The following is a 25,758-nucleotide window of genomic DNA, read 5'->3' as shown; positions in this document are numbered from 1 at the left end:
TGTAATAGCAGAAAGAATATCTCAGAGCACCGGATGAACGTTCATTATTCACCACCTTAAGTTCAAAATGGCATAAATTTGAACCTGCCTTTTGGTCCTCAGCCTACTTAGATGTGCAGAAATGTGTTTGAATAGTCAGAATCTTTAAATGGTTGTCATACATATATATGTCACATTTAAATAAGACTGATGCATTTCTTTTCCTGAACTGGGAGCTCTAGGCCTTTTTTTGTGATCTTGAGATAAAAAAAATAATTAAAAAATTAATATTTAAATTTTTATTCCTGAATCATATTGAGCTGTGCATCTAAGAAGTCCCTGTTTTATGGATATTAAACGTGTTAACAGGCTCACACATTTTTTCCTTCACCACAGTCTAAGGAACGTGAGCCCTTGGGAAGTCAGCTTAAACACTGAAGGCCTGCCTTTGGTATGTGTAGTAGGAGAACAGCAGGACAGCTACTAGGATGTCTCTGACAACTTTAAGTATCACCCTTGACCCTTACAGGTGCATTGAGGTCCGCTCTGAGACACACAGAGCTATGTGTACCAAAACTCAATAGAAAATTCTGTCTCATTTTTGTACATGGTCAGGCTTTCCCACCAAAATAAACTTGATCTATTGTGGCTGTGTATATAAGGCTGACACAGGGACCTGAGTTTTGAAGTAAGGAGTTTTATTATGATCATCTAGAGAAAGTTTATTCTAAAGTTTCCTACTTTGGGGGCATAAAACACTTCAGGACTGCACTGATGCTGCAAACATCTTTTTGCTGTCTGTTGACTCTACATCTGGATAGGGAGGTGGTATGGATTAGAAGAAATGTTCCCCACATATATGAAATGTAAAGCATATAAAATGGAAATCCACATTGCTCCTTCCTCCTGCTGGAGGGTTGGTAAGGTACTGAGGGAGCAGGCAGTTTCTTGTTCCATTTCTGGAAATGTAACAGTTCCTCTGTATTAACTTTTCATCTTTGAAACCACCTTTTGTAATTTCTTGACTCTGTGAGAGAGGTGCTGGGATCTGAGGTCTCAGTTATTGCCAGTCTCTGACCGGCCCGTGGGGGCATTACCGACCTTTGATTCATTTGGTGCTGGGTGCTGAGCTTTCTTATCAAGCCAGTTTTGATTGCCTCCTTTTCTTATCCAGCAAAAAGCGAAATACTGGGCTACATTTGCTGCATCCTGGTGGTATCTGATCTCCATGATGGTTTCAGAAATATGGTGTCTGCAAGAGCAGGTGGAATTGGTAGGGAGGTACTCCTGTTAGTCCTCTGAGGAGTACAACAAGAATGCAGCAGTCCCTAGCAGCAGTGATTTATGCTAACCTCAATACAGGCACTTCATTTAGATCTTCCTATTTACTCCCTGCACAGAGTGTCAGAGTATAAAATGCTATAGGCTCTGCAATCGGGTTGGCAGTTAGTGCCTTTAACCTGTATAATACATTCTTGTTCAAGTTACTTCATATTCTGTTGGGGTTTTTTGGATGTCCTCATGATCCTAAAGGGTTTGACTGAGTTGGGTCTGTGTTCTGGGGATTTACGTTCCCTTCTGAATACAGATTCCACTGCAGAATATTTTTGTCTATAAATGTCTAATAAAAAATATAGTATTATAAAGTCTTGGTTAGCAAAGATGCTTATTTAGTTAACCACAAGGTAGGGGATCTAGAGTCATACTGCATTGTTTTTAAAGTTGTAGCATGAGGATGTGTAAGGATCAGGAACAAAAAGGTTCAGAAGGGCTGAGAGCAGTCACCAATGGTGGCAAAACTGACCTAGATTGTCAGTTTACTCTTTTTAGTCACAGAAGTTACTCTTTTAGCTGGTAAGACCTTCTTCTGTCAGGTTTTGGGGGTCTTAGAAGTTTGCATTTATTTTGAACTCGTCATCTGAATGTTCTGTGGGTTTTGGGGGGATGTATATGCACACATACGTATATATGACGTTTTTGATAGATTTGCTAGGTTATATAAAGTACTCTGTTTCATGTTTTTCTTTTGTGGTACGTGTTGTTTTGCACTGTGTCACGTAGGATAAATTGGAAATGACAGTAAACAATGTGCCTGATGTAGTATCTTGTACATGATCTGAGGGCAATGTTGATTCCACCCTTCAAGGATTTCCCTCAAGATCTGTACCTCAGCCTCGGATGTGGCAGGGTTAGAAAATGCTTCCTGTCAGAACTGAATCCTTTTGCACAGTAAAACTCATACATTTGCAGCAAACTCCATTAGAAATGAAAGTCTTAAGTAGAATAAATTTGATCAATTCAGTGCAAAATGCAAACCACACTCCTAGTTGCAGAAATGCATCCTCTCATCCCTCTTCAAAAGGGAGTCTCTCCTTTCAGAAGTGAATGTTACTACCCTGATTTACTATTACCTTTCACCCTGTAATTATCACATGTGCAACAGGGATGTAGATGTATCTATTCTGATGCATCAGTAGACACCTTTTTCTCACTCTTTTTTGGTCGTACAAATGCCTAAGTGAGATGGAAAATGGAGAAATAGGTATAAGAAACAGCAAAAGATTCAGACTTTTTGTGATCTTATCAGTCCTCATGGTATGTCTTAATTACTGACGGTGTGTGGGTCATTGCAGAACTGTAGAGGGACCATTGAATCCTTAGTGTGCAGGACATTAAGGAACCACAGGGCTCACATATCATATTTTTATTACCTTGGTGTCTCAGGGCACCATTCTCACTGAAATGAATATAGGTGAAATACATTGCTGTGAATTCACCTACAGGCAGGTAAGGTTCTCATGCTTTCTGAGATATTAGACCGCTCTACACTAGCAGTCGCCTATAAGCAACTGGTTCTGGTGCTGCTAGCAGCCTCAAGCGTGCTAAAGCCCTCTGGGAAGCTGTGGAGTCGCTGTGGGAGTTAGTGCTCTCCTAAGACAGGTACTTATATGCCAGCTGGGGTGAGCCTGCCTGTGCAGAGAGAGGGGAGCAGACCAAGGGGAGAGCATGGCAGCGGGCATTGCCCAGGCACTGCAGGGCCCCCCAAGCTGTCATCTGCTCCCAGCTTGCCTGTGGTTGGCACTGCACCCTGCCGCAACCCTCACTGCCGTGATAGAAAGGGACTATTTCAACTTTGAGGGGTCCAGAGGTGGGAGATAAGGCTTGGTGGTGCCCAGCACCTGGAGAAAGGTGCGTGCTTCTTTGTAGGGAGCTGGAGAAAGGTGCGTGCTTCTTTGTAGGGAGCTGGGGTCGCAGGGCTCCCCATGTCACGTTTTTTTTGTCCTCTTGTGTACCGAGCACCCCATCCCATGCCATGGTAGCACTTTAGTAATTGAATCAGGAGTCGCGTTTTAAGTTTTGTTGTAAAAACCTCATTGCTGTAGTTTTTTTAAAAAGGTGCTCACCTTACTATGGATCGAGCCCAGTTTCAATACAGTCTTATGTATGCAATAGCATGAATGAATGAATATTAACTGAGACAGATGCATAACGATTATGTGAGGCTGACAGATAATTTCCATCAAGGAGCAGGACTGTGTGCAATTAACTTGCTGAAGGAATTATATGGACAATTATTGTATATTTTGGGTAATGAAGAAATGCCAACTTACTAAATGGATGTCTTCTGAGTAAACAGTTATGTTCATTTCAGTCCTTTTTTTATATAATGAATAATATGCAAACTGCATTTGGACTGTAATAGATATAGCTCAGGTCATCAGCTAATTTAAAATACATATAAATAATACAACTCCCTTGCAGATATCATTAGTGGAAAGTACCACATTTGGAGCCTCTGGTTTTGACAACGGGAGCCTGAAGTTCAGAAACTGCTAGACTCATTTGGCAGACTGCTGCACAGCTTCACCCACCCTTCTGCGGGCCAAAGGAATAGGTTACTGTTCCCACCACATGACATTTCCCACCTCCTTTCCGTATCTCCTTAACCCAAAACTGGCTTTTTCTTTCCTCCTCTGAAATACAGTAGGGACCTAAGGTAATTTCTTCCCCCCAGAAAGTTATTAACTCTTGAAAATAGGGGCCATTTCAATTTTAACTCCCATCAGGTGTTTTCCCAAATCGTACTACAAACAGCGGTAAATCCTTTGAGGATCCCTTTCAGCCTGCAGAAGCGGCCATCCCCCGGACATGCCCAGTGCACAGCAGCTGCTCTCAGGTTGTCTCCTGGTGATTGCACATGCTTTGTCATCAGGTTTTTTTCCTTAGCTTTTCATGAATTAATTGTCCCTAGCAAGTCAGTGGCTGACAGGGCAGGGGCTGTGCTGTGTTGCTGCAATGCACAAGCAGATGCGCTTGAATTTTCTGATGTTTTCCCCACTGTTTCAACTGAAATTTTTGGAGATGTTGTAACATTTTTGTAGTGACAAAGAAACAGAATGCATCCATGCAGAGCATTTACAGTACATCAGACCAGGCTAAGACAGACGCATTTTAAATGGCAGAGTTCTTAATTCAGTATTTACTTAATACAGGAAAGGGTTAAATGTATTGCTTAACTTTGTCTGAGCTTCATTGTGTTTTGTGAATTATCAAAGGCAGAGAACAAACATTTTTCCATTTAAATCAAACTTTTCAGACTTCAATTCTTAGCAATCATAGCAACTTACAGAACAAGACCTGTAGGGATTATAGATGGCTTAGAGTTCAGAGGTAGATTCTAGCTGTAGAAGCCACTCTCAGATTTAAATATTGAGAAGTTTGGAGTCGTTTAGATTCAGGTTTAGGAAGGAGCCATTCACAAAGACAAGTGCGTGGTTTTCAGCGCGGGAAGAGTGGTATTCTCACTGATCTTTATTATCCACTAATTTAATATATTAGAAAGCTTTAATTAGTATTAACATCATCAAGCCACCAAAACATAAAAGAGGAACAATTTATTTACAATTTAATATTCTTATGTTACTGATAGCCAGTTAGGAGCTGAAACTCCTGGGGTTCCACTGAAGCCTAGTAAGATGCTATCTCTGTCCTTCCCCTCATTTGGAGGATAGGAAGCATCTTCCCCTCCTCCTCCTCCTCCTCCTTTCTTTGCTTTGGGAGGAGCACTGCAGTTACTCAAGGTTTCTCCTTTCCTTCCACCCTGTCTCAGTGCTCTCACTTCTGTGAATGTTGCAGCAAAATTTCCCTTCCTTGTTTTTGGCTCAGTTCCACCATATCAATCATCCTGTATGCAGGGAAGAAAGAAATCGCTATGGAGTGGGTGGCTTGATCCAACTTTCTTGATTCCACTGAGGCTGGGCTAAAGAAATCTAGTTACTGTGGTTTCAGCTCCGCTATTTACCCTCTGTGGGGCCTTTAAATAATCATTTGACTTAGGATAGTTCACAGGCAGGCATTAGCTCACCTACCCATCCTCTAACCTAGCCGGAAGCTACACTAGCCGGTGCTAGCCCTATGCTAACATTCCTGACCTCTCATCAACGTGTATGACCATAGTGTTTTATTTATCTCAATTAAATAGCGTCTGTCTGGCTCACAGTTCCTGTAAAGTACCATGAAAACAAATGCTTTCTGTGTCTTCATTATTACTCTGTCTGTAGAACCTCTTAAATGGATAATTACCACAGGAGTAGAGTGAACGCTTCGAAATTACTAAGGGCTTTTCAGGAACTCAATATTAATAGTTAATTAAGCTAAGTTAAAATGTCTTTTAGTTAAGGGCATAGGTAAGTTTAAGAGATTGTATGTTTTTTCTCCTGCTTTATAATTAAAATCAAGTCCCACAGAGGATCTATACCTTTTGGATCCATACCCATCCCCCAGCAAAGTTTCTTCTCTTCCTTACAGCCTGCTATAGGCCATTGGCGTTGTGTGGTACGTGTAGCATAGGAGTTGCGATACATTACTTTAGAGTTTGCTTTCTTGTTAGAAGGATTCTCTACATTTTTGGCGTGAGAACTGTATTGTTGTTGCTTTGCAAGGCAGTCATGCAATGGGAGGGTTGTTGTAAGCAAGGAACATATCCCTCAGCCTGAATTTCTTTAACTAGAATCAGCCTTGAGGCAGATTGACCCCTGAAGACACAGGTATTGCTATTTTGGCTAAGTTCTCACAGAGGAATTTGCCTGAACGCTGTTCTGTCACTCTTTTTCAAACAGTGGTGTAGGTGATGTAAAATTAATAAGCTGCATGAGTCATATACACATGATATTGTATTTATAGCATACTTGGGAGGTCTCATTAACATGTATTAGAAAAATGCTTTGAAATCATTTCATATCAGTAAAAGATACCATTTATCACAAAAATACAGAGCATTTTCCAATCTTGACATCAGCCTTAATCAGCTCTTCAGTTTAAATTGTCTACATTTGAACTCCAGTTTGAGACCCTGTCCCTCAGGGTGGCAAGAAGGTTACAAGACTGAAGTACTCTCAAACTTCTTGGAAAACCGAAGTGACAATCCAAGGCATCTGTGGCTTGGGCACTTTCCATATTATATTTGTACCATAAACCATGCAGATTTTCTCTGGTCTTCCCCATCAGCTGCAGTATCAACAGCAGAGCCACATAATTAACCAAAAATATTCTTTCATTCCTATTTGATAAGATAGTAGCTGGGAATTTAGGCTCAGATAGTCAACCAAAACATACTCCTTTGCTACTGAATTTGGAGTGGGAGGAAGCGTGGTGAGAACATGAGTACAGGAGAGTACAAATTGCCTTTTCTTCTCTACTCTCATTTGTTTTCAGTACTGGGCTGGCTTCCTGCCTTCTGAAGGGGAAGGAGACAGAAGCAGGGAGTTAAGGGAGCTAATTAGGATTAGTCACTGCAGCGATCATGCATAGAGGAATATATGATTATTTCAGGCTGACCTTTCATGGTCCCTTGTCAAAAACCACAGTTTCTGTGCACAGAGTAAGTTAGCAGAAGGGTTTTCTGGGCCACCATGGCTGACATTAGAAAATAGTACACAACTGAAAAATTTTCAAGCAAAATTATTTGTGGGGTGGTTGTGTTACTTCAGGTCAGGGTCTTGTGTGTTAGGGGTGATGTCCTTCTGCACAGAACAGAGATGCAGAACCCTTATCCTCTTGAGGAGCAAAGAAAAGAAAATTAAAATAGATTCATTATTCCATAACTGTGTTCAATGGCTGCAATGCAGACTGAAGGAGCAGTGAGAGCTCCTGGTAGACTGGAAAACTATCGCACTGATTGCTGTCACCACTGGATGAGGTAACCAGCTTGATAACCAAAGGTGTAGCATCAATCCATATCAGTCAGGAGCAAGAAAAAAACCAGGATATAGAAGAAAGAGAAAGACTGCAGAATGCAACACACAGATAAATCAGAGATACAAAACGCTTATGTTTGTAATCTGCTGGGTTTTAAAATTTATTTTAAAGGTGAGCAAACAGCGTGCAAGTTTTATATGAAATTTGTTTCTTATTTATATATTTTCTAAATATATACATGAAACAAATTGACAGATGTTGAGTTTTATTACAAACCTCTAAAAAAAGGTGTTCTTGCTTATTTATGGCAAGACAGTGTTGTATACAGGAAGCAGCAAGGAAAGAAAAAGAAACAGGTACTTGTGTCTCTTGTTACTGGCAGAACAGAAGGCAGGTAAAACAATGTTGAAAGACTAGCATCAAGTAACGGTTGCAAAAGCCTTCAGAGAAAAGGGCAAAAGATAGGCCTGTGTGGAATAACCAGTGAAGGGATTCAATAAGCAAGCTCACATCATCAAAACACAAAGGAAACATATTTTAAATATTAAATTTTCAATTCAACCCTCAATTATCTAGGATAACAGGAGCTGGGATAAACCAAAGTCAGAGGTATTAAACATTTATAAACAGGGCTCTAAGAATATGAGCAATACATCCACCTTGAAAACTTATAAACAGATTTCTGTACCGTATGGGTGTAGAGCCAGCAGCGAAGGGAAGAGCCTGAATGGCTTGTGCTGTGCATCTGTCCTTACATGGCAGCCCAGGGCAGCCAGCTGAACCAGGGAAAAGCAAAGCTGAGGTTAACGAGAGCTTCAACATCTGCCCATACCCAGAGCTGGCTGCACTGTGTGGATGGAGCCCCTGAATTTGATCACCCAACATGTAATAACAGTTCTGACTAGCAGTGGCTCTAGGGGGTTATTATTCAGAGCAAATAATGCTGTGTCAAGTCCCTTATGTTTCTCCAGTTTCTAACATGACACAGTCACTAAAATAGTCCTTGCTTTTTTGAACCTTGTGCTGCTCCCACATCAGAACAAGCCCTCCTCTGTTAATTGAGACACAGAGAAATGTATTTAACTTCTCACATTTCTGAATCAATTTTTTTCCTCCTCCCCCAACTTCCTTGCTTTCTCCTTGTGCCAGTGATCACTGTAGCAGGGAAGAAGTCAAACAACACACTTAATGCAGATAACTACTTCCTGAATGGTATAATTTCTCTTTTGGATATGCTGCCTGACAGTTAAAATCCCCAAGGAAAAAAAAATAAAAAAAGAGAGAGAGAGATCTGAGGGGGTATTTAACTAAATCACTCTTAAAAAAAATATATTTCTGTCTTACCATGGCAAAATCCTTCTTATCATCTTTTGTGTATGTAGAATCAATTAGTTATCACAGGTGTAACTTTTTCTGCCCGTTGAAGAGTTTCGTTTGAATTATAATCATTATTCTATCTGTGTTCTTGGTCTTTCTCCCTAGAACCTCGTTCTGACCTGCTTTTGCAAAAACATGCTGGAATTTTTTGCAATGGCTAACATGAAATACTTAAAATGAAACAAAACCAAACCCACAATGTAAGATGTGCATACCAAATATGTTCTTAACAGTTTTTCAAAACATAAGTTTGAATAAAATAATGTGCAAGTTTTTCAGCTTCAGGTAAAATACCTGAGTTCTTTTAACAAACATAAATCAACGCCGAAGTCACTGAGTAGGCTAGTCCTGCAGGAATCATCCTTTGGCCCATGATATGGGTCATAAAGGCCAGATTTTTGGGTCAGTGAAGGTACAAATTGGTGCCAGTGGGATTTAAAAAAAAAAATATGTATACTGGATCTGTAAATAACTTTTTAAAATCTCAAGGTGCAAAAACCTCTGACAGTACTTTGCCTAGTCACAAAGCCATACGAGAGTAACGTTGGGGTTAGCCACAGCAAGAGGTGGCACGCTTCTGAGACCACGTGTCGAGATCTGTTTCCCTAGGGTGAAATAAGGAAGGATGATCTTGCCATTAACCTGGCAGACTGGGATGCAAGGGGAACAGGATGGATTCACATTTGAATGGAGAAGGTGGCTTTGTTTCCGTCCTCATATCTACAGTTATCAAACTGTGCCGTAGCAGGTGATGATGAGAATTGTAGGCATTTGATTTCGAGCTACATTCGTGCCAGATTGTATGACTGGTATGTTTCTTTCTGACTGGTATCTGAATGATGGCTACTGGCTTTTCTAGGACAGCTTAATAAAACAGCAACTTCCTTTCCAACTTCTGTCCTACCATGTGTAGGCACAGACTGCTTTTTGCTGGCAGAGACGTGTTTTTGTGTTGTTTAGAATTATTTGCAATCTGAGTGTAGCTGGAGATTTCAACCAAAAATGGGGCCTCATTGTAGTACAATTTATAATTTTGTAAATTAATACAGTTTTGTCCTTTTTTATTATTTAATTTGATATGGGAGATGGGAGTAGCTCTGTTAGCCCTTAAAACTTGCAAAGTGGCTCATGGGCTGAACAGCTCCAACGTGCTGTGCTGCACCAGGTGTCATACTGGACCTAGTTGTGTTTTGTTTTTTCCTTTGAGCTGCAGAAGTAGAAAACACTGATTATTAAGCGAAATAGTTATGATCTTGAATCTTTCTTTAGATCTCAAAATCTTCTGTTCCTCCACAAACATCTTGTCAGGTCAGGGAACGAGCAATGGGGAGAGTCTGGGATAGCAGCGCCTTGTATCTCCTAGTGGTGTGAAGAGGAAAATTTTGAGGATCTCAGATGTGTCAGAGCCTCATCTTAGGGAATTAAATCGTTATGTGCTCATAAAGATCTCTCTGAATTGCAGAGCTGTCCAGGACTATAAAGATGTAGCTCTTTCATTTTATTTTTGCTTCCGTGTACCTTGTTAACAATTGGTGTGGTGTGATTTTTTGATTTCACACTTGCTAATTGCTGTATGTTTCAGGAGCACGTGTCAGTTTTGTTTCACAGCAAGAGCCCTAATCATGAATGACTCCTCATTGCTGCTGTGTGCTTTCAAATCTATTCTAGGTTAGTTGAAAAAGTCACACATTATGACAGTATGAAGCACTCGGAAAGAAGCCTATTTTTATGATAGAGGTGAAGACAAGTTACACTGAGACAGTGTATTGAGAGAATAATAGATCTCCCAAATCTGTATTCATCTGCACATGTTACTTTGTACATAATGGGACTTTCATCTGGCTCAAGGAATACAGGACAAATTATTTCACAAGGATGATATGTCCTTGTACTGTTTCTCAAGTGAATTGGACACAAATAGGTCTTCCATTACCATCAGTCATGCATGTCTTCCCCCGCTCCCTTTTCAAGTAGAGACAAACTGGGGCGGAGGGGGGGAAATCCAAGATTTCTCCAGCTTCTGTTTTTACTGTGGTTGATACTAAGGCATTCCTGCTCTCTGGAGCATGGTCTCTAGTGTTTGAGTCTAGTTTTTCTTATTTATGCAGACTATCTGCACTTGTGTGCCACTTTATAAGGACATTGATGTTTTTCTTTTTCTGCCTTTTTGGTATGCAAAGCGTGAGAACTGAATGAAGAGCTTACAAGGCTAATAAGACAAGAAAGAAGAATGCTGTCAAATGGATTATAGTTAATTCATAAACATGCGAACACTTAATGCAAGTATGAATGTTCACTTTCACACGCATACTAGGAGATGTACATGCAACAGCAGACATAAGCAGAGCATGGCTAATTTTGCTACCGTAGATGATACATTTTTGCTTATAGGCTGAGCTGTGGTAACTGATTGTGTTTATGATGCAAACAAATCTTTGGGTTAATTTAAACCGATCATTTTTACCTGGCACATGAAGCAAACTCAGAGTATGCACCCAGTCTGTTACTGCTGGTGTTTCATTAAGCTGTGGAGAAGCTGTTGCTTGCAAATGACTTTGGGGGCTGTGAGATGTAGGGAGCTCACGGTGCTGCTGTGTGGCGAGTTTCTCCTCTGAAGTCTCGGGGGTGGGCAGAAAGCACAATGACAGCACTGAGCCATAACTTTCTTCTGTGTGCTCTCAGCACTCTTGGTATCACTTGAGAAATCATTACAAGAACATGTCTGGAGTTGCAATACTTAATACAACCTCTTGTCAGTTAGCCACAAAAAAACCCCAACCAACCAAACAGCAAACCTTCTCCCTTCTCTGTTGCTTTAAATTTCTTAAGGCTGATGGGAAACAGCTTGGCCAGAAGCATCCTTCTGTTCATTGGCTCTGCTAGCACCTGAGTTAGGTGGAAAAAATTATATCAGGAATAAACCTGAGCTCAGAAACAACTGTAGTCTGATGTTGATAGTAAAAGGGTTTCACTGCTCTATGTGCACGCTGGAGTGGAAGTGGAGGAAAAGCTGAACGATGTCAGTAAGGACCCAGTGGAGAATAAGTCAACAATGTATTTAAAATTTTAAAAAGCTATAAATAACTAAGAGAAACCATTCATTTGGCTTGGTTACCAAATAGCTGCCATTGCCATGGGGCCTCAGTGCTGTCAATGTGCATGTTGTTGCATCTTTGATGGATAGGTTGTGTATGTACATGTACATAAAGGACCATGCTCTGCAAATGGAGAGATTTAAAGGTGCACACTTGACTTTTTTTTTTAAAAAAAACCTCGTTGCCCAGCTCATATTTTTTTAAAGATCTTGTAGATAATTATCTGCATTTTAAGATACCTATCTACATAAACAAAACTGATCATAGTCACATTCCTTTGTCACAAACATGGAAAAAGAAGAACCTGAATTTTGGTATTCTGAAGTACAGGCAGGTGTGCTCACAGGAGGATCATGAAAAATGTTTTGGTTTAGTCAAAAGGTTGGGCAAGAGCTTAGGCAATATTTATTGTTTAAAGTTTGATTGCTGGAATCGATGAGATAACAGAGATTTTATGTTTCCATTGCAGTTACTGAGAAACGACCATACTGAGACTGGCAAATGGCAGTCAGCCAACTAGACCAATACATTTTTTGTGTGGGTTAGTGTAATGCAAAATGACCAGTGCTTATGTATGGAAGCACCACTTGCTGTCAGTTAAAGAAAAGGCAAAAAAATCCATGTTGTTATCTCCATCCTTCTCTTTCACTGGCAACAAAAATACTTCATACAATGGAATAAGAAAACAATGATGTAAACCAATGCACAGTAAACTCATATCCAGAAGTTAACTAGAAAAGAGAATAATGATCACTTTTAAACTCTGCGTATTTTTATATGTCATGATGATAATATATATTGCACTGTCTAGTGACCTGAAAGCTTTTTATATTGCCAGTGAGTTAATGCCTATGAAATAAAGCTCAGTAAATATTTACTGTGGGGTATGTCTAGGAAAGGTCATGTTGACTCATTTAAGGTCATGCTGTTTATAAAATCATCTTTTTCAGAACAGACAACAAAGGATTAGCATCTTGAGCTAAAGTGAGGAAACAGTGTTCTAAAATTATATATTTTTGTTTTACAGTCAATTCTACTTTAGGGAACAGACTTCTTATTGATGATTTCCACACACCCTTTTCTCAAGTGACTTTCATCTCTCAGTGTATTAAACTTTTCTCTTGCCTGGCTAGCCATTGTCATGCCTGGGGAAAAGCTCTGTCAGGTGTTAAAAGAGAAATATATAAAAGAAAGCTAATAGCTAAGGTTTAATTCTATAAATTCTGCATTCAAAGGGTTTATAACTGCCAAACCAGCTAGAAATTTAATCTGTATGCTCTTCATACTATTAACGCTGAGCTACCTCAATCTAAAATACTAGGCTGATGAATGTATTTATAAAGGTTTGTCTGCATCCTTGTTGGCCGCAGAATAACTGCCAAGTGTAAAAACCACATGACAGCAGCAAGGAATAATAATTTATGTGAAAAGGACACCAGACATGCAGAACAGGGTTCTCAGCATCACCTAATGAACCAAGACTGTTATTGTCCTTTGAATGACTTTTTAGCAACCTCACTTCATAAAAGGCCCAAAACAAATTAGAAGGAAGTTTCAGGGGTTTATTACTCTTTGACAACTCGGGAAGAGAGACCTTGATCTCCTGATTGATTCTTGTATGCAGAGCTAGCCTTTGTCACACAGGCAAAGGATTTATGAACATGCTTACATCTTTTGCTGAGTAGGACCTTTTGTATCCTTAAGGCTATATACTTTGCTCAGCCATGGCCATCATGTACTTTTATACTACTGAAAAAAAGAATAGCTAAACAAAATTTAAACCATATAGTATCAATTTAGACAAAAAAATATTAGAAGCCATAGTAGGTAGAGGTGGCAATACAAATCTGAGTTGCATCTGCCATCATACCATACAGAGCTGATATTTCTGGTCTTATCTGACTCTTGATGTTTAAAAGGAAGGTGCACAGAGAGAGAAAAGCATCTGCAGAAGGCAGTTTGTTTACTGTTAAGTGGACAAATCAAATTCTTCAGAATAGTCTTTCCCTACAGAGTACAGAGGGAGCCTAGATGATGAGATCTGACCGTATGCCCAGTTTTTCTTTTGATAAAATTAAGCCAGATGAATCCCACAGCAAGTACAGAAGTCTCAGCATAAAAGTTCTGACCTACATGTCATTAAGGTCTCCTCACTTTGAAGGTAACAGATTATTCAGTATTTTAGTTGTGCACACAGAAGTCTGAAGTTCTTGTGACAGCACACAACTGGATGCCAGTGAAGGATAAAATGGTGATGACTGTGTATTAGAGTAGAAGTAGAAGGAATTATTTTCCTGATCTAGTAAACACAGATGCAGAAGGTTCTGCTTTGTGACTTGAAGCCATTAAGCTGCTAGGAGAGGACATTGTGGCAGAATTGTATCTTGTGAAAGCCATGTAATGCTCAGTAACTTGGACTGTCACCCTTCTGACAGGTAGCCAGTCTCCCTTGGCTAGTCTTTTCCTCTGGGCAAGTGGGGTGACATGTCTTACATCTGAAAGCACTTTACCCTACAGCTGAGCATCCTGACTCCGTTTCTGAAGCTCTTTGTGTTCGCTTCTCCCATTCACTTCCTTCAAGTCAACCTGTGGCAGCTGAACTGAAAAAACTCATTTTGCTTCATGTTCTTCTCTCTACTCCCCCTTACAAATAAAACTAAACGCTTGATACACTATGGCCAAATAAATCCTGCTGGAGTTATCCCTGCAGGGGAAGGTGGCAGTGACAAGCTATGAGTTTTTTCAGCATTAGAGAGTTTGGTAGCGTTCATGACTACTGAGCAGCATGCTGCCAGCAGTAGTGTGATGGAGAGCTCTTCCGTGGGCAGGAATTTATCAAATCAGTACAAATGGCTGAGCTGAGCCTGAAGCCACACTAGAAATGAATTGAAAATCAGGCTGTAGCAACTACTGAAATGTTCTGTGTGGATCTGCAATTGACCCTGCACTGTACAGAGAATTACAGAGCTCATCTCTTACTAGTAATCAGCGAAATGGCACTGGCAGCTTGCCTCTCTTTGAGCACAGGTTGGGAAAAAATAATAATAAACTCCCCCAACCACCAAGCAAAACAACCAGCCCTGCAAAAACCTGCACAGCAAATACTTTAGCAAGAAAAAAAAACATTCAGCCACAGGAACTACTTAAAAGTAACAGCAGATTGTCTGGTCAGCTCTTGCCAACTTAGAGGACACATGAACACAATAGGGTAATCAAAGGGCAGAATATCAGGTTCCACTTGGATCTGAAAACAAAATAAACCCATGCTTGAACCTGAGTAAGCAAGCAGTCTTTCAGGGGCTAGCCATAGCCACATCGTGGTTATAGCTTGGAGCTGAAAGGCAGTATTTTAGAGCACAGAATAGGAAGACAGGTAGTCTGGATTTAGACTTTCTGTTTCCTGACGATGCCATGGCTCCTGTGGTCTTTGAAGAAAGGGTGGTGAATGTTGAGGGCTTTTTTTGGGTGGAGGTTGAGGGGCAGGAGTGATAGAAGAATGAGTGGCAATAAGGCAGACCACGTGTGTAAGGTGAACTCAGGACCAAACTGAAGTCAGCAGGTTATATGGGAACAAAATGTACCCCACACCTGCTTCTGAATTTTTCATGTCAGAAAAACGTATTTGAAGCAGAATTATTTTTTTCTATTAATGGCTCCTTATTTCAAATTTCTAAACCTCTCTAGTAGTCGCAGAACATATTTGGAAAAACAGAGTTATTGAAAATACTTAAGAACACTTAGATGCCTAATTCCCTTTAAAATTACTTGCAGTGATGGAACAAGGAGTCAGGCTTTTGGCAGAGCCCCTATCTGTAAGTTTATTCATTACTCCTAGGCTGTTCTGTTATTATAGATTAACATGGGGTGGGATGGGCGGGGGGAACAGAAAGTCTTGTTCTCTTCCACCGTTTTCCACTAAATTGCTTTGTGATTTCTAATGAATTAGATAACCACCTTAGTCTCCAGCTTCTCAGATATATGAAAACTCTAACTTTCTCCCAGCTGTGTTCTTTGTAGATAATGTAAATAGCAAAGCATCACATTCTGTCTTTAAGAACTGGTTCACTTGTGCAGGTATGTGGGGTATATATACACTCTATCAATCAAAACAAAGGCATTTTCACTTTTGTAGTGCCCATAAGGCTCAGTCTACTCTCTAGCAGGGCATGTAAGATGAAGTTCAGCTGACACCAATCCAGCCCAGTTCCTCTTAGCTGCACAGCAGTAACGGAGCATGTCATGGTCACAGTTTTATCATGGTGCAACACCAGTCTTCACGTTCTGTTAAGCATCAGGAATATTCTGTGTGGCTTTCTAATGTCACCTTTCAGCATCAGTAGCTGTTCAGAAGCTGTTTCAGCATCAGAAGCTTTTATTACACGCTTCTGTCATTTGCACAGGTGAATCCACAACTTTGGAGCTGAAGCCCTAAACAGCATGAATAAATTTGTCCTTCATCATCCAGAAAACACATCTCCTCAAGTATGCCTTCTCATGTCCCATAATGTAAGACACCTCAAAGATCATTTGACACCATGGAAAGAGAGATTTCATTATAATAAGCCAAGTTCTTAAAAATCCACATTAATGTCTCTCTCACTCTGCCTTCTCCTTCAGCATTTTCCTGGCGTCATCTGTTCCTCCTTTCCTCTATGATGAGGAGGGAACTGAGGTATAGTTGGATGTGTTTTCACCTGTAGACACTGTGCTGTGAAAACACCTACTCTCAGTTGATGGCGAATACGTACATTTGTAGGATAATGTATATGTGGAACATGCTGTTCAGTTAACTCCTGTTCCTAGAAAGTAATCTTTCTTTTCCTTTCTCCCTAACTTCTCCTTTCTGGAATTTTAACAGAGGAACCACCTACTATGACCTCACCTTCCCACCTGGCCTATGTACAACTGATCATTTTACATTTGTTCAGGTAGAAATTTGCTTTCACTGTTTTCCCAAAGGCAGAGAAAAAGTGTTGGATGGAGAAGACCAGTACAAGGGCCAGTTTGGTGGAGTTAAGGGAATTGATGAGGCAGTGTAATATGTTGTGCCCTTTTTTGTTTTCTATTATTCATATAAAGGCCCAAGAGGGAAGATGCATTTTAATTAAAGCACATGGTTCATCTGCCATGTGTATGTGTTTGGGTACCTCCACAAGGGATGGCTAATTATAGAGGCTTAAAAAGGCCTGAGTTGGAGAATGAGACCAAATTTGTATTTTCCTTCAGAAGAATTATCTGTTTTGATGTAATTTTAGTATTAGAGAGAAGCTACAAATTTAAAGCAGAGAGAAACCAAACTATATCTGCCTGAGTGTGAATTCCTGTCTTTTTTGGGGTGTATATGTCAGTCAGGATCAATAACAGGGAGAGATACCATCAGGGAAGTTCTAACCTAGCTTTAAACTTTGTCAACATCAAGGTCTCTGAATCACTGTGCTTGGGTTTTACTCTCTCCAGTTTGCACTAGAGAGTTGGGATAGAGGTACATATTTAGCAATAATTTATTAAATATTGGACATGCTAACAAGGTGATACATAAAAGATATCGGTCTTACTAAATGCAAACATTTCCTTTTTGCATATTCTGGCATTTACTTAATGCTATTGTAATAGCAGTTGACAGTGTCAAGAAAGATTTCCTTCCAGATTATTAACTTCAGAAAGGTAGCAAAATGTTGTGAACTGTGTATACCATATTGACGTTTGCTTAAAAAACCACACCCTTATATTCTGCATTCATGTGCAAACAGGGGAAAAAATACCTGTCCCTTTAAAACTGTCTCCTAGAGCAAAGAAATTTTGAAGCTCATTTATAAAATATGACCAGCAGAATGTTATTACTGGCTTTTTGAGACAGAATAGCAACAGCGCTGAGGATGCTATTCGTAGAGCAGAATGCCAGAAATGGTGTGTTAACCTGAATCAAACATTATAAATTATTGAGAACTGTTGCTTTTGCTATCTTTTCACTTCTTAAAATATTCTTTTTTGCATGGAAAATCTTGAAGATAAGGGTTTCCATTTCTCCCATAGAGTATTTCTTCCAAAGGATATTTATTAAGGGAAGTTCTCTGCACAACCTGTGAAGTGTAGATAAAAACAAAAGCCCTAGGAAAAAAAATATCCTTATTTCAAGGAGTCTTTACATTTTTGTTAGAAGTCTGTAACATTTTTGTTCACAGTCTTGAAAACCATTTCAAACTAACCTTTCCTGTTGCAGTCAACACTCATTCTGCGCCTGTTCCAGAATTCACTGTAACACGTGGAACGTTTGGGATGCACTTCCTTCCCTAAATTCTGTAAGGATGAGTTTGCCTTTTTTTAAAAAAAACACACTATAGGATCTAATAACAACAGCTAGCAATTCCAAAGAAGCCTTGGTGTGGGGCAATTTCCACCCAGACCTTACCTATGCTCAGACAGGATCTTTCTCAGGCCACAGCTGTGAGAACTGCTTCCTCTGAGATTGCTTGTATCTTTTGTGAAACCATATCCGTTTCAGTCATATGAAATTTTTTTACAGACAACCTTTGAAACAAGCGTAGAGACTGGGTATGATGGAACATAAACAGTGTAAGATTTGATGTTGCAACATTTAGCAGAAAATACTCTGAGAAGAGTAAGCAGAGAACTGTGAAAATGAGAAAGATCAGGTATTGGGCTGAGCCAGGTGATGCAGTAATTTTGGAAATTTGGAAGCAAGGTGGGAACCTGAAGGGTCATCTTCATACTTCAAAACACAGCTAAGCTGTGTGAAACCAGAATCTGTTGCCTGCACTGGCTGGTGACTTCACATTGCAACAGAAGGAAGTTTCATGGACCCCTCTTTTTTTCTAGCTATAAAGGATTTGAAGGTGGCTGGGTTCATCCCAAAACTGTGAAGTCTCTAGCCTGCAGAGAGAGAGAGAGAGAGAGAGAGAGTATTTTATAAAATACATTAGTAAACCACTTTAAAAAGGCCAGAATTTGACTCTGTTCCGTGAGCATTGACTTACATGAAACAATAAATTTGCAACAAGTGCATAGTAGATTTATTGGAGGTAAGATTCCAATTTCTGAATAAAATTAATGTTTACCATTTTTATTGTAATTGTTCTTCAGTATAGTTTGTTACTGTTGGAGGAAAAACATACATTAGGAATCTGGTGCAAAAATACCATAACATGATTTTTTTGCATGTTTTGCAACATCATTTATTTTATGAAATTTCTTACATGCTTTCTGTGGAGGTACCACTGCAAGAATAAAGCAGAGGACAAGATCCTGAGATGTGGATCCCGGTCCTGTCTTTGTTATAAGGCTGGGACTCACTGCAGCCAGTGACAGAGAGCTGCAGGAATTTTCCTGAGCCAGGAGCGTGGGCCCTTTGGCTGTTCAGTGCACTTGCAGAAGTGATTCAGATCTCAGATGAATCCACAGGTACTCTGTCTGAAAAGGTCACCCTGGCTCTTGGTCATTCCATTTAAGCACCTAAAATTAAGTAAAATAAGTCTTGGTGAGAATGAGTCATCATGTGATTTAATATGAAGTTAGCATTGTGGGCCACTGGAACAAAATATATCTGAGTATAGCAGAATCACTCACAAAAATAGCCGGTATTTCATGCAAGAGCTCCGTTCAATATTGTCTTGTAATACTTGCATTGATGTTATTTTTGACCACCATTATACAGTAGGTGATCATAACTATAGATCATAAAAATAGATCCTCATGGCTTTAAAATTTACTGGTGCATTGGGATTTCATATGCCCACTTTGAAAACTCTGTGATACTCCAGGATTTACTCTATAAGAGCTGACAGAAGTCAGATCTGTTCAGGGTCTTAGTTCCACTTGTCTAGCATTAGATAACACGATGCAGTTACCAGTACACTTTAATTTTGCAGAGCCAATGAGCATCCACAGCTCCTCTTAAAGTCAGCAGAACATGTAACTATTAGCACTTCTGAGAATTGAGTTCTGGCCCAATGTGTTTCAGTGAGACATTCAAAAGCTGAAGTACATAAAATTAGTAGCTGTTTTGAAACTTTGAATTCTTCCTCACGTATAAAACTCATACTGTTATAAGGAAATAAACTGAGGATACAGACTTCTGAACAGAGAAGTCTGAGCTCTGCTGCACACCATTTATTTTACTCTTTTAAATTCATTTATATACTCTGAATATTTTTTATTTGACATGTTGTATATCTCCTTGCCTCCTCCTCCTTTTTATTTTAATTGGGACCTGGTTATTGGCTGGAAATTGCACCAGCATGACTCATCTCTGAGCTGGAAATTACTGTGAACAGGCATCACATTGTGCGATTTACTCCGCGCCCTCCGCGCCCCCCGCCCTTTTTTTTTTTTTTTTTTCTTCCTAAGTGCTTTATCGTGGCACGAGCTTGTAATAATAAACTAGGAAGGAAGTTGGAGCTAATCATTCGGTTCTGAATGCGCAAGCCCTGCCAAATTTCCCCACAGGCATGAAACAGCCGCTCAAGCTGTGACACCAGCAAATTAAATCCTGGAGGTAGCTGACCAGAAGTAATGAAATGTGTATTTACCATACTGATGCTGTCAGTCCTAAGACACACTGGCTTTACAATCTAGTTAAGTGGGGCATGTTTGTCACTTCCAGCGGTGCTCAGGAAAATACTCAGGTTTTTCCCTAGCTTCCTTCTCAAAATCACAAGCCCAATGCTGGCTGGTAACCCTCACCTCATACAACACAGAGAACAGGATGCCCAGAATGGTCTGTTCTTTTAAAACACTGCCAAAGTGAAATCCATATCCCAAAGGAGGTAAGTGATCGCATCTTATGACATGTTAATTGCCAAGCCTTTTTATTCATCCTTTATCTGCCACTTCATTGTATAAACCAAACCTTAAAAAGGATAAAAATTATTTCAGGAGTCAGTAGATAATAAACAGATGCCTCCCACAAAGCATGTGTCCCGTGCTTGCAGCAGTTTAAAAGCCTGGGTGTGTACAGGTGTGTGGAAGAGGGCTGCTTAATCACTGGAAAGAATAGGTACCACTCAAGAGAGGGATGCGTTATGCAGGTGGGTGCAGGCATGGGATAAGCCACACAACTGCTAAAGACATGTCACTCAAAAAATGACTGTGCATCATGGCAGCAGTGTTTCAAAAGCATCTGGACACAGGCATGTGAAGGAGGGAGGCTACCATTTCACAATCCCCACATGCTTAGGAGGTAAGGGACCCTGAAAAAGTTATTTTCCCCAGTTAGGTTTTGTCATAGGTAACAACAGCATATGTCTGAGAGGTTTCCATGTATTTTGATAGCAGAGACATGTTATGCTAATTGTGTGGGAACTATTGAAGAAGGTTAGTGGATCATGTGATGAATGGTACTTGCTGTGAATTCAACAAAACATTGCGAGGGGAAAAATGAAATTATGGTCTTCAACATGGTTAATACAATACCCATGCAAGAAATCACACCCCATATGAGCAGTCTCTGAAAGCATCTAATTATATGCTAGGAATGTCTATAACTCTGTAATTATTTGCTTAATTTCCAGCTGTACTTGATTAACATCACAAATGATTTATAATACCACCAGACAGAAGGAATTTGCTTTGAACTGTTTGTTGGCACATATAAATTTGTTGGGCTTTTTCATCTATCTCTTCATAGCAAGGTAGGCACGTTGGCTTAGTACTACACAATTTAGTGGCAAAGCTGAGGGAAGGCTAGAGTAATTTTAGAGTTAACACCATTCTTTTTCCTCTAGTGAATCATTCAGATGCAAGTCTATGGAAGGTCAAAACCCACTGACTTTACAGGATTGTATGTGCTCTTCAAGCTTAATATGTAGAAACAACCTTGCTGAAGCAGGTCTGTCTTTCCTTGCTTGGTCCTGGGAGACAGCCACGCTTTCTGTGATAAAGTAATGCACATGCCTTCTGGAAAGCCAGTCTGTGGGTACATTCCTTCTCCTGCCTTCCCATGCCAGGGGACCTGAAGTAGGAATCATTCCACACGTTCTTAGTGCAGGGAGAATGGAGAGGAAGAAGGATATGAGAAGTTCTTCTTGGGTTTGACCAGATCTAAACGTTAATCCCCAGTTAAAGATTTGAATCTATGTGGATCCAAATTCTGGATCAGGATTTAAGGCAAAATACAAATACTTGAAATGCGGTATTTTGATCTACTCAGGGGTAAGCCTGTTGAATTTAGCTGAGGCTAAGGAAAACACACGGAAGCTTTTGCATAATTGTAGTCTTACATTGTAAACCTTTTGGAGAAATCACTCTGCCATCTGTGAAAAATTACCCAGACTTCCACACCAAAGTATTCATCCATTGATAACATTGGCTTGTATCGTTTTAGCAACGTAGAAGTCACTTTTAAAAAGACTAATCAAAGCAAACCTCAAACCAGCAGTTGAAGTTGCACTGCCTCTATTAGTAATCTCAGACTTGAAGCTGTCTAGACTGGTTATCCTATTTGGGCTGGACTTATTAGACATTTGTTATCTTGTTCTCAGGTTGGGTTAGATGAGTGGGTTTGCTTAGGTCCTTTCTTCTCAAGCCTATAGTTTTGCCAGTTGGCTGATATGACCTTAAGTACACTATGAAATCTCAAAGCCCAAAGATAAAAGAATAAGTATATGCAAAGGCAAACTGTTATTTAAAATCTGACACTCCTAGAACCAGTTCTTTGTCCTTGGGTTGGTTTTTTGGTTTTTTGTTTTGTTTGTTTGGTTGGTTGGTTGGTTTGGTTTTGGGCTTTTTTGAATGCCAGGAGTTGGCAACACCATATGTATGAATTCCAAAATAGGAGCCTGGCTCCTGCAGCATAAATCCCAAAAAGATTATTCTCATAGATGAATCCCCACTAAGCAAAACTACAAGTAAACAGACAGGAGGTAGCCAAGCTGCTAGAATTAATCTCTGAAGGAGGTGCTTAGCTGTTTGGTACATAAACAACTTGACTGAGTAAATTGCAGACTATCCGCGGTTGTCCACCCTGCACTCCAAATAGAGCTCTCAGCCTGTAAAATATGAAGGAGAAAAAAGTACTGTAGAGGTGGAAACTGAAAATATCAGATACTACAGTTTTCACTGGGGTAAAAAAATTCTAAGCAGCCATGTGGCCTAATAAACAAAAAGGCAACTCTTAATGTAAGCTTGAACTTTTCCTTCTCATTAATTACCATGAATCTGTTTTGAAATTCCTGTAGAGAACAAGTGCTTCTTCCTGACAGCTCGTTTGCAATTAATAAAAAGGAAAGTGTTTTCGGCTGGCAGTGACTTAACATGCTCATGATATATGAAAACAAGGTTAAATTGCTCCTTTCTCTCTACCACTAATAAAAGAAATATTGAAAATGAAATGGTGTAGCTTAGGAAATAAAAGTGCCAAGCGAAGCCATGGATGTAGTGTTGAGAACTGCTTATCACCTGGTACTTGCTGGAATAGGCATATTTGGAAAAGCTTAGTCAATGCCAAAAATTATTCTTCAGTTGTAGTCTTTCAAAATATATTGCATTGAAGAACATATGATCCTGTTTCTGCAAGATAAAGGAGTTTTGATTGAATCATCTCTTTTTGGGGATTTAAATTACTTACGCTTTGTGGCTTTATTGGAAATCCTCTTGCCCCCGATACCCTTTTTAATCTCATCCTTCTTCTGCTCCACTTCACCTTCCATCAGGAAAGAATGGTGGAGGCTTTGTTCCTAAGGATATAAGGGATGGAACAGCCAGAGCATCAGAAAGCACATGGCAGGAACCAGCCTCTGCTGCAAAGAGACTAGCCTGATAATCAGATGCCTGTGGATTTTGGCTGACTGTGAATTGTATTCTGGAATAATTGCTGTGATTTGATGTTAACTCTCTTGCAGAATATGAAACGTAACTTTATTGCAAATGCAATGTGAGTATCCTATGAATACCAAGGGTAATAGGTAGAAATGAAATAACAGATTTTACTTCAGCAAAGTCTTTATTTTTGTCTTGTAGAATGCAGAACCTTTCCAAGTTACTGTCCGAGAAGACAATTGTATAATTGTCTCCCTGGAAGCATCTGATGTGGTGAGCTCATCCTCTGTATATGTTGTGAAGATAGCCGGAGAATCCAAGAACTACTTTTTCCAGTTCGAAGAATTCAATAGCACTTTACCTGCCCCAGTGGTTTTTAATGCCAAATACCATGGCCTATATTACATAGTAACTCTGTTGGTAGTGAACTCAAATATGGTTTCCAAGTCAGCAAGATCAATCACTGTGCTAACCAGTAAGTAGCAACTTATTCTTTTTTTCTTCTTTTTCTTCTCTTTGTGTGTGGTCTTTTTTTTTTTTTTTCCCCCAGAAGTTCTTGTGGAGGAGGTTGGGTGTGTTTTTTTTGTTTTCAATGTCCTCCTTATGTGTATGATGAATCCCTGTGTGAGAACAGTGGGGAAGATGTGTTGAGAAGTCTTGTGAATGAAATTCACATCTGGGCAAGAAGAAGGGGACAGCTGTGAGTTTCCCCGAGCTGTCCCTTCCTGAACACTGACTGGAGAAGTTTAACATACAGAAATAAGTGTGGTGGATGAATCTCCTTTCCAGATGTTCATTGTAAACCCTTTGAACCAGGAGTTCCAAAAATTTAGTAAAAGCTATAGAGAATGTTGAGCGACATTTCAGTGTAAGCATTCCTGTTACCTGGTGGGGTGTATTCTGTTTTAAATGCTATACCAAAGTTCTTTGATTGCTAATGTATTGAAGCAGTACAAAACTTGGAAAGCAGATAGTAGTCACCAAACCCGTGTGTTTCAGCCAGGCCAGTACAGCTCAAGGTTTTTGTGATGGAGGCTGTATTTGTAGTATTCTGTCTCTTACTACCTCCAGGTGCCTTGACCTGGGGGAGAGGTGTGATTTTGTTTGCTCTGTCATCACGCAAAACACCACAGATTTCTATGTGATTCCTGCCGTATTTTTGGCTCTGCCGTCACTCCAGAGCTGTTTCCATGTGCCAACTCGAAAACAATTTGTAGTATATAAGATGATTTCTTCATCTGGAAGACAGATTCAAGAAAAGACAGACAAAAAAATTACTTGGATGCAGTAAAACTGATTGCCAGGGTTTGGTGGGCTTTTTGTGGCTTTGTTTGTTTGTTTGTTTCGGTCTAAATGGCCGTTTGGAATCTATGGACGGTTTTAGCTGACTTGCAGATGAGGAATGATTATGATTTTGTGTACTTTATTTTATCAATGAGGAAATACCATCCATTATAATAACATTCAAAGCATGTTACAGCAGCCTCATATGTTACTGAGTGAGGTGCCTTACGTTAGGCGTGACCAGATTTTGCATGATCTATACCGGGCGTCCTCAAACTTTTTAACCAGGGGGCCGGCGCGCGGATGCAGTGGCAGGCAGCCATCTGCGGCTGCTTGGTTTCCCCCCCCCAACCCCCGGCGGGGGGGTCTGTAAATACCGGGGGCCGGATTGAGGACCCTGAGGGGCTGTATCCAGCCCGCGGGCTGTAGTTTGAGGACCCCTGATCTATACATTCTTCAGCCTTCCCATGCGTGCTCAAGTTGTGCCCTGATAAGGACAACCATGACAGGTCCCATGGGAAAGGTATCATGTTGTTGGGTAATGCAAGTTTTTATGAGGCATATGTGCAACATCTATATGTAGTGAACAGTTTAAGGGTTCATGAGCAGCCTGAATTTTCTTTTCTTTGACTGCTTTAACCTTGCAGGCAAAGTAGTAATGCTAATCCAATTTCCTATTTTATGGTTTGTTTGTTTTCTTAAAAGAAAATAATGGAAGCACTGCGTGTTACATACAACAGAAAAAAAAATGCCTCGCTGTGCATTTCCAATGGGTTTTGAATGCTGCACTTGTGGCTGTGCAGCAGGGCTCATTGCTGGTTTGAGTTTTAGAGCCCAGAAGGGTCATTGGTAGCAGGGCAAGGTGTGATCCAGGATGGCAGATGGAGCACACGCTCCTGCAGGAGGGGTCTCTGAAGGAAGAAGGGAGCCAGTGTTGCTCAGTCCATCAAAGCCAGGCCCAGGCTTCCCATTTTTGGCTCAGGGGGTTTCCACAAGGTGTTGCCAGAAAAGCGTGAGGCTGACGGCTCCAAGGGGCACATCCCATGTCACTCCA

At 40.2% G+C, this 25,758-nt stretch overlaps 1 protein-coding gene across 2 annotated transcripts in view; it reads left to right on the top strand.

The window, feature by feature from the left end:
• Nucleotides 1-25,758, top strand: part of PTPRO (protein tyrosine phosphatase receptor type O) — a 163,323-nt gene that overhangs the window by 73,665 nt on the left and 63,900 nt on the right. For both annotated transcript variants that reach the window (XM_080391796.1, XM_080391795.1), the window contains exon 2: nt 23,622-23,895. In XM_080391796.1, coding sequence (XP_080247922.1) covers nt 23,622-23,895 — 274 coding nt within the window. The remainder of the gene's footprint in view (nt 1-23,621; nt 23,896-25,758) is intronic.

Source organism: Falco punctatus, assembly GCF_963210335.1.
Source record: "Falco punctatus genome assembly, chromosome: 6".
Lineage (NCBI taxonomy): Eukaryota > Metazoa > Chordata > Aves > Falconiformes > Falconidae > Falco > Falco punctatus.
The sequence above is the reverse complement of the archived record's forward strand: the minus strand, read 5'-3'. Positions and strand labels throughout refer to the sequence as shown.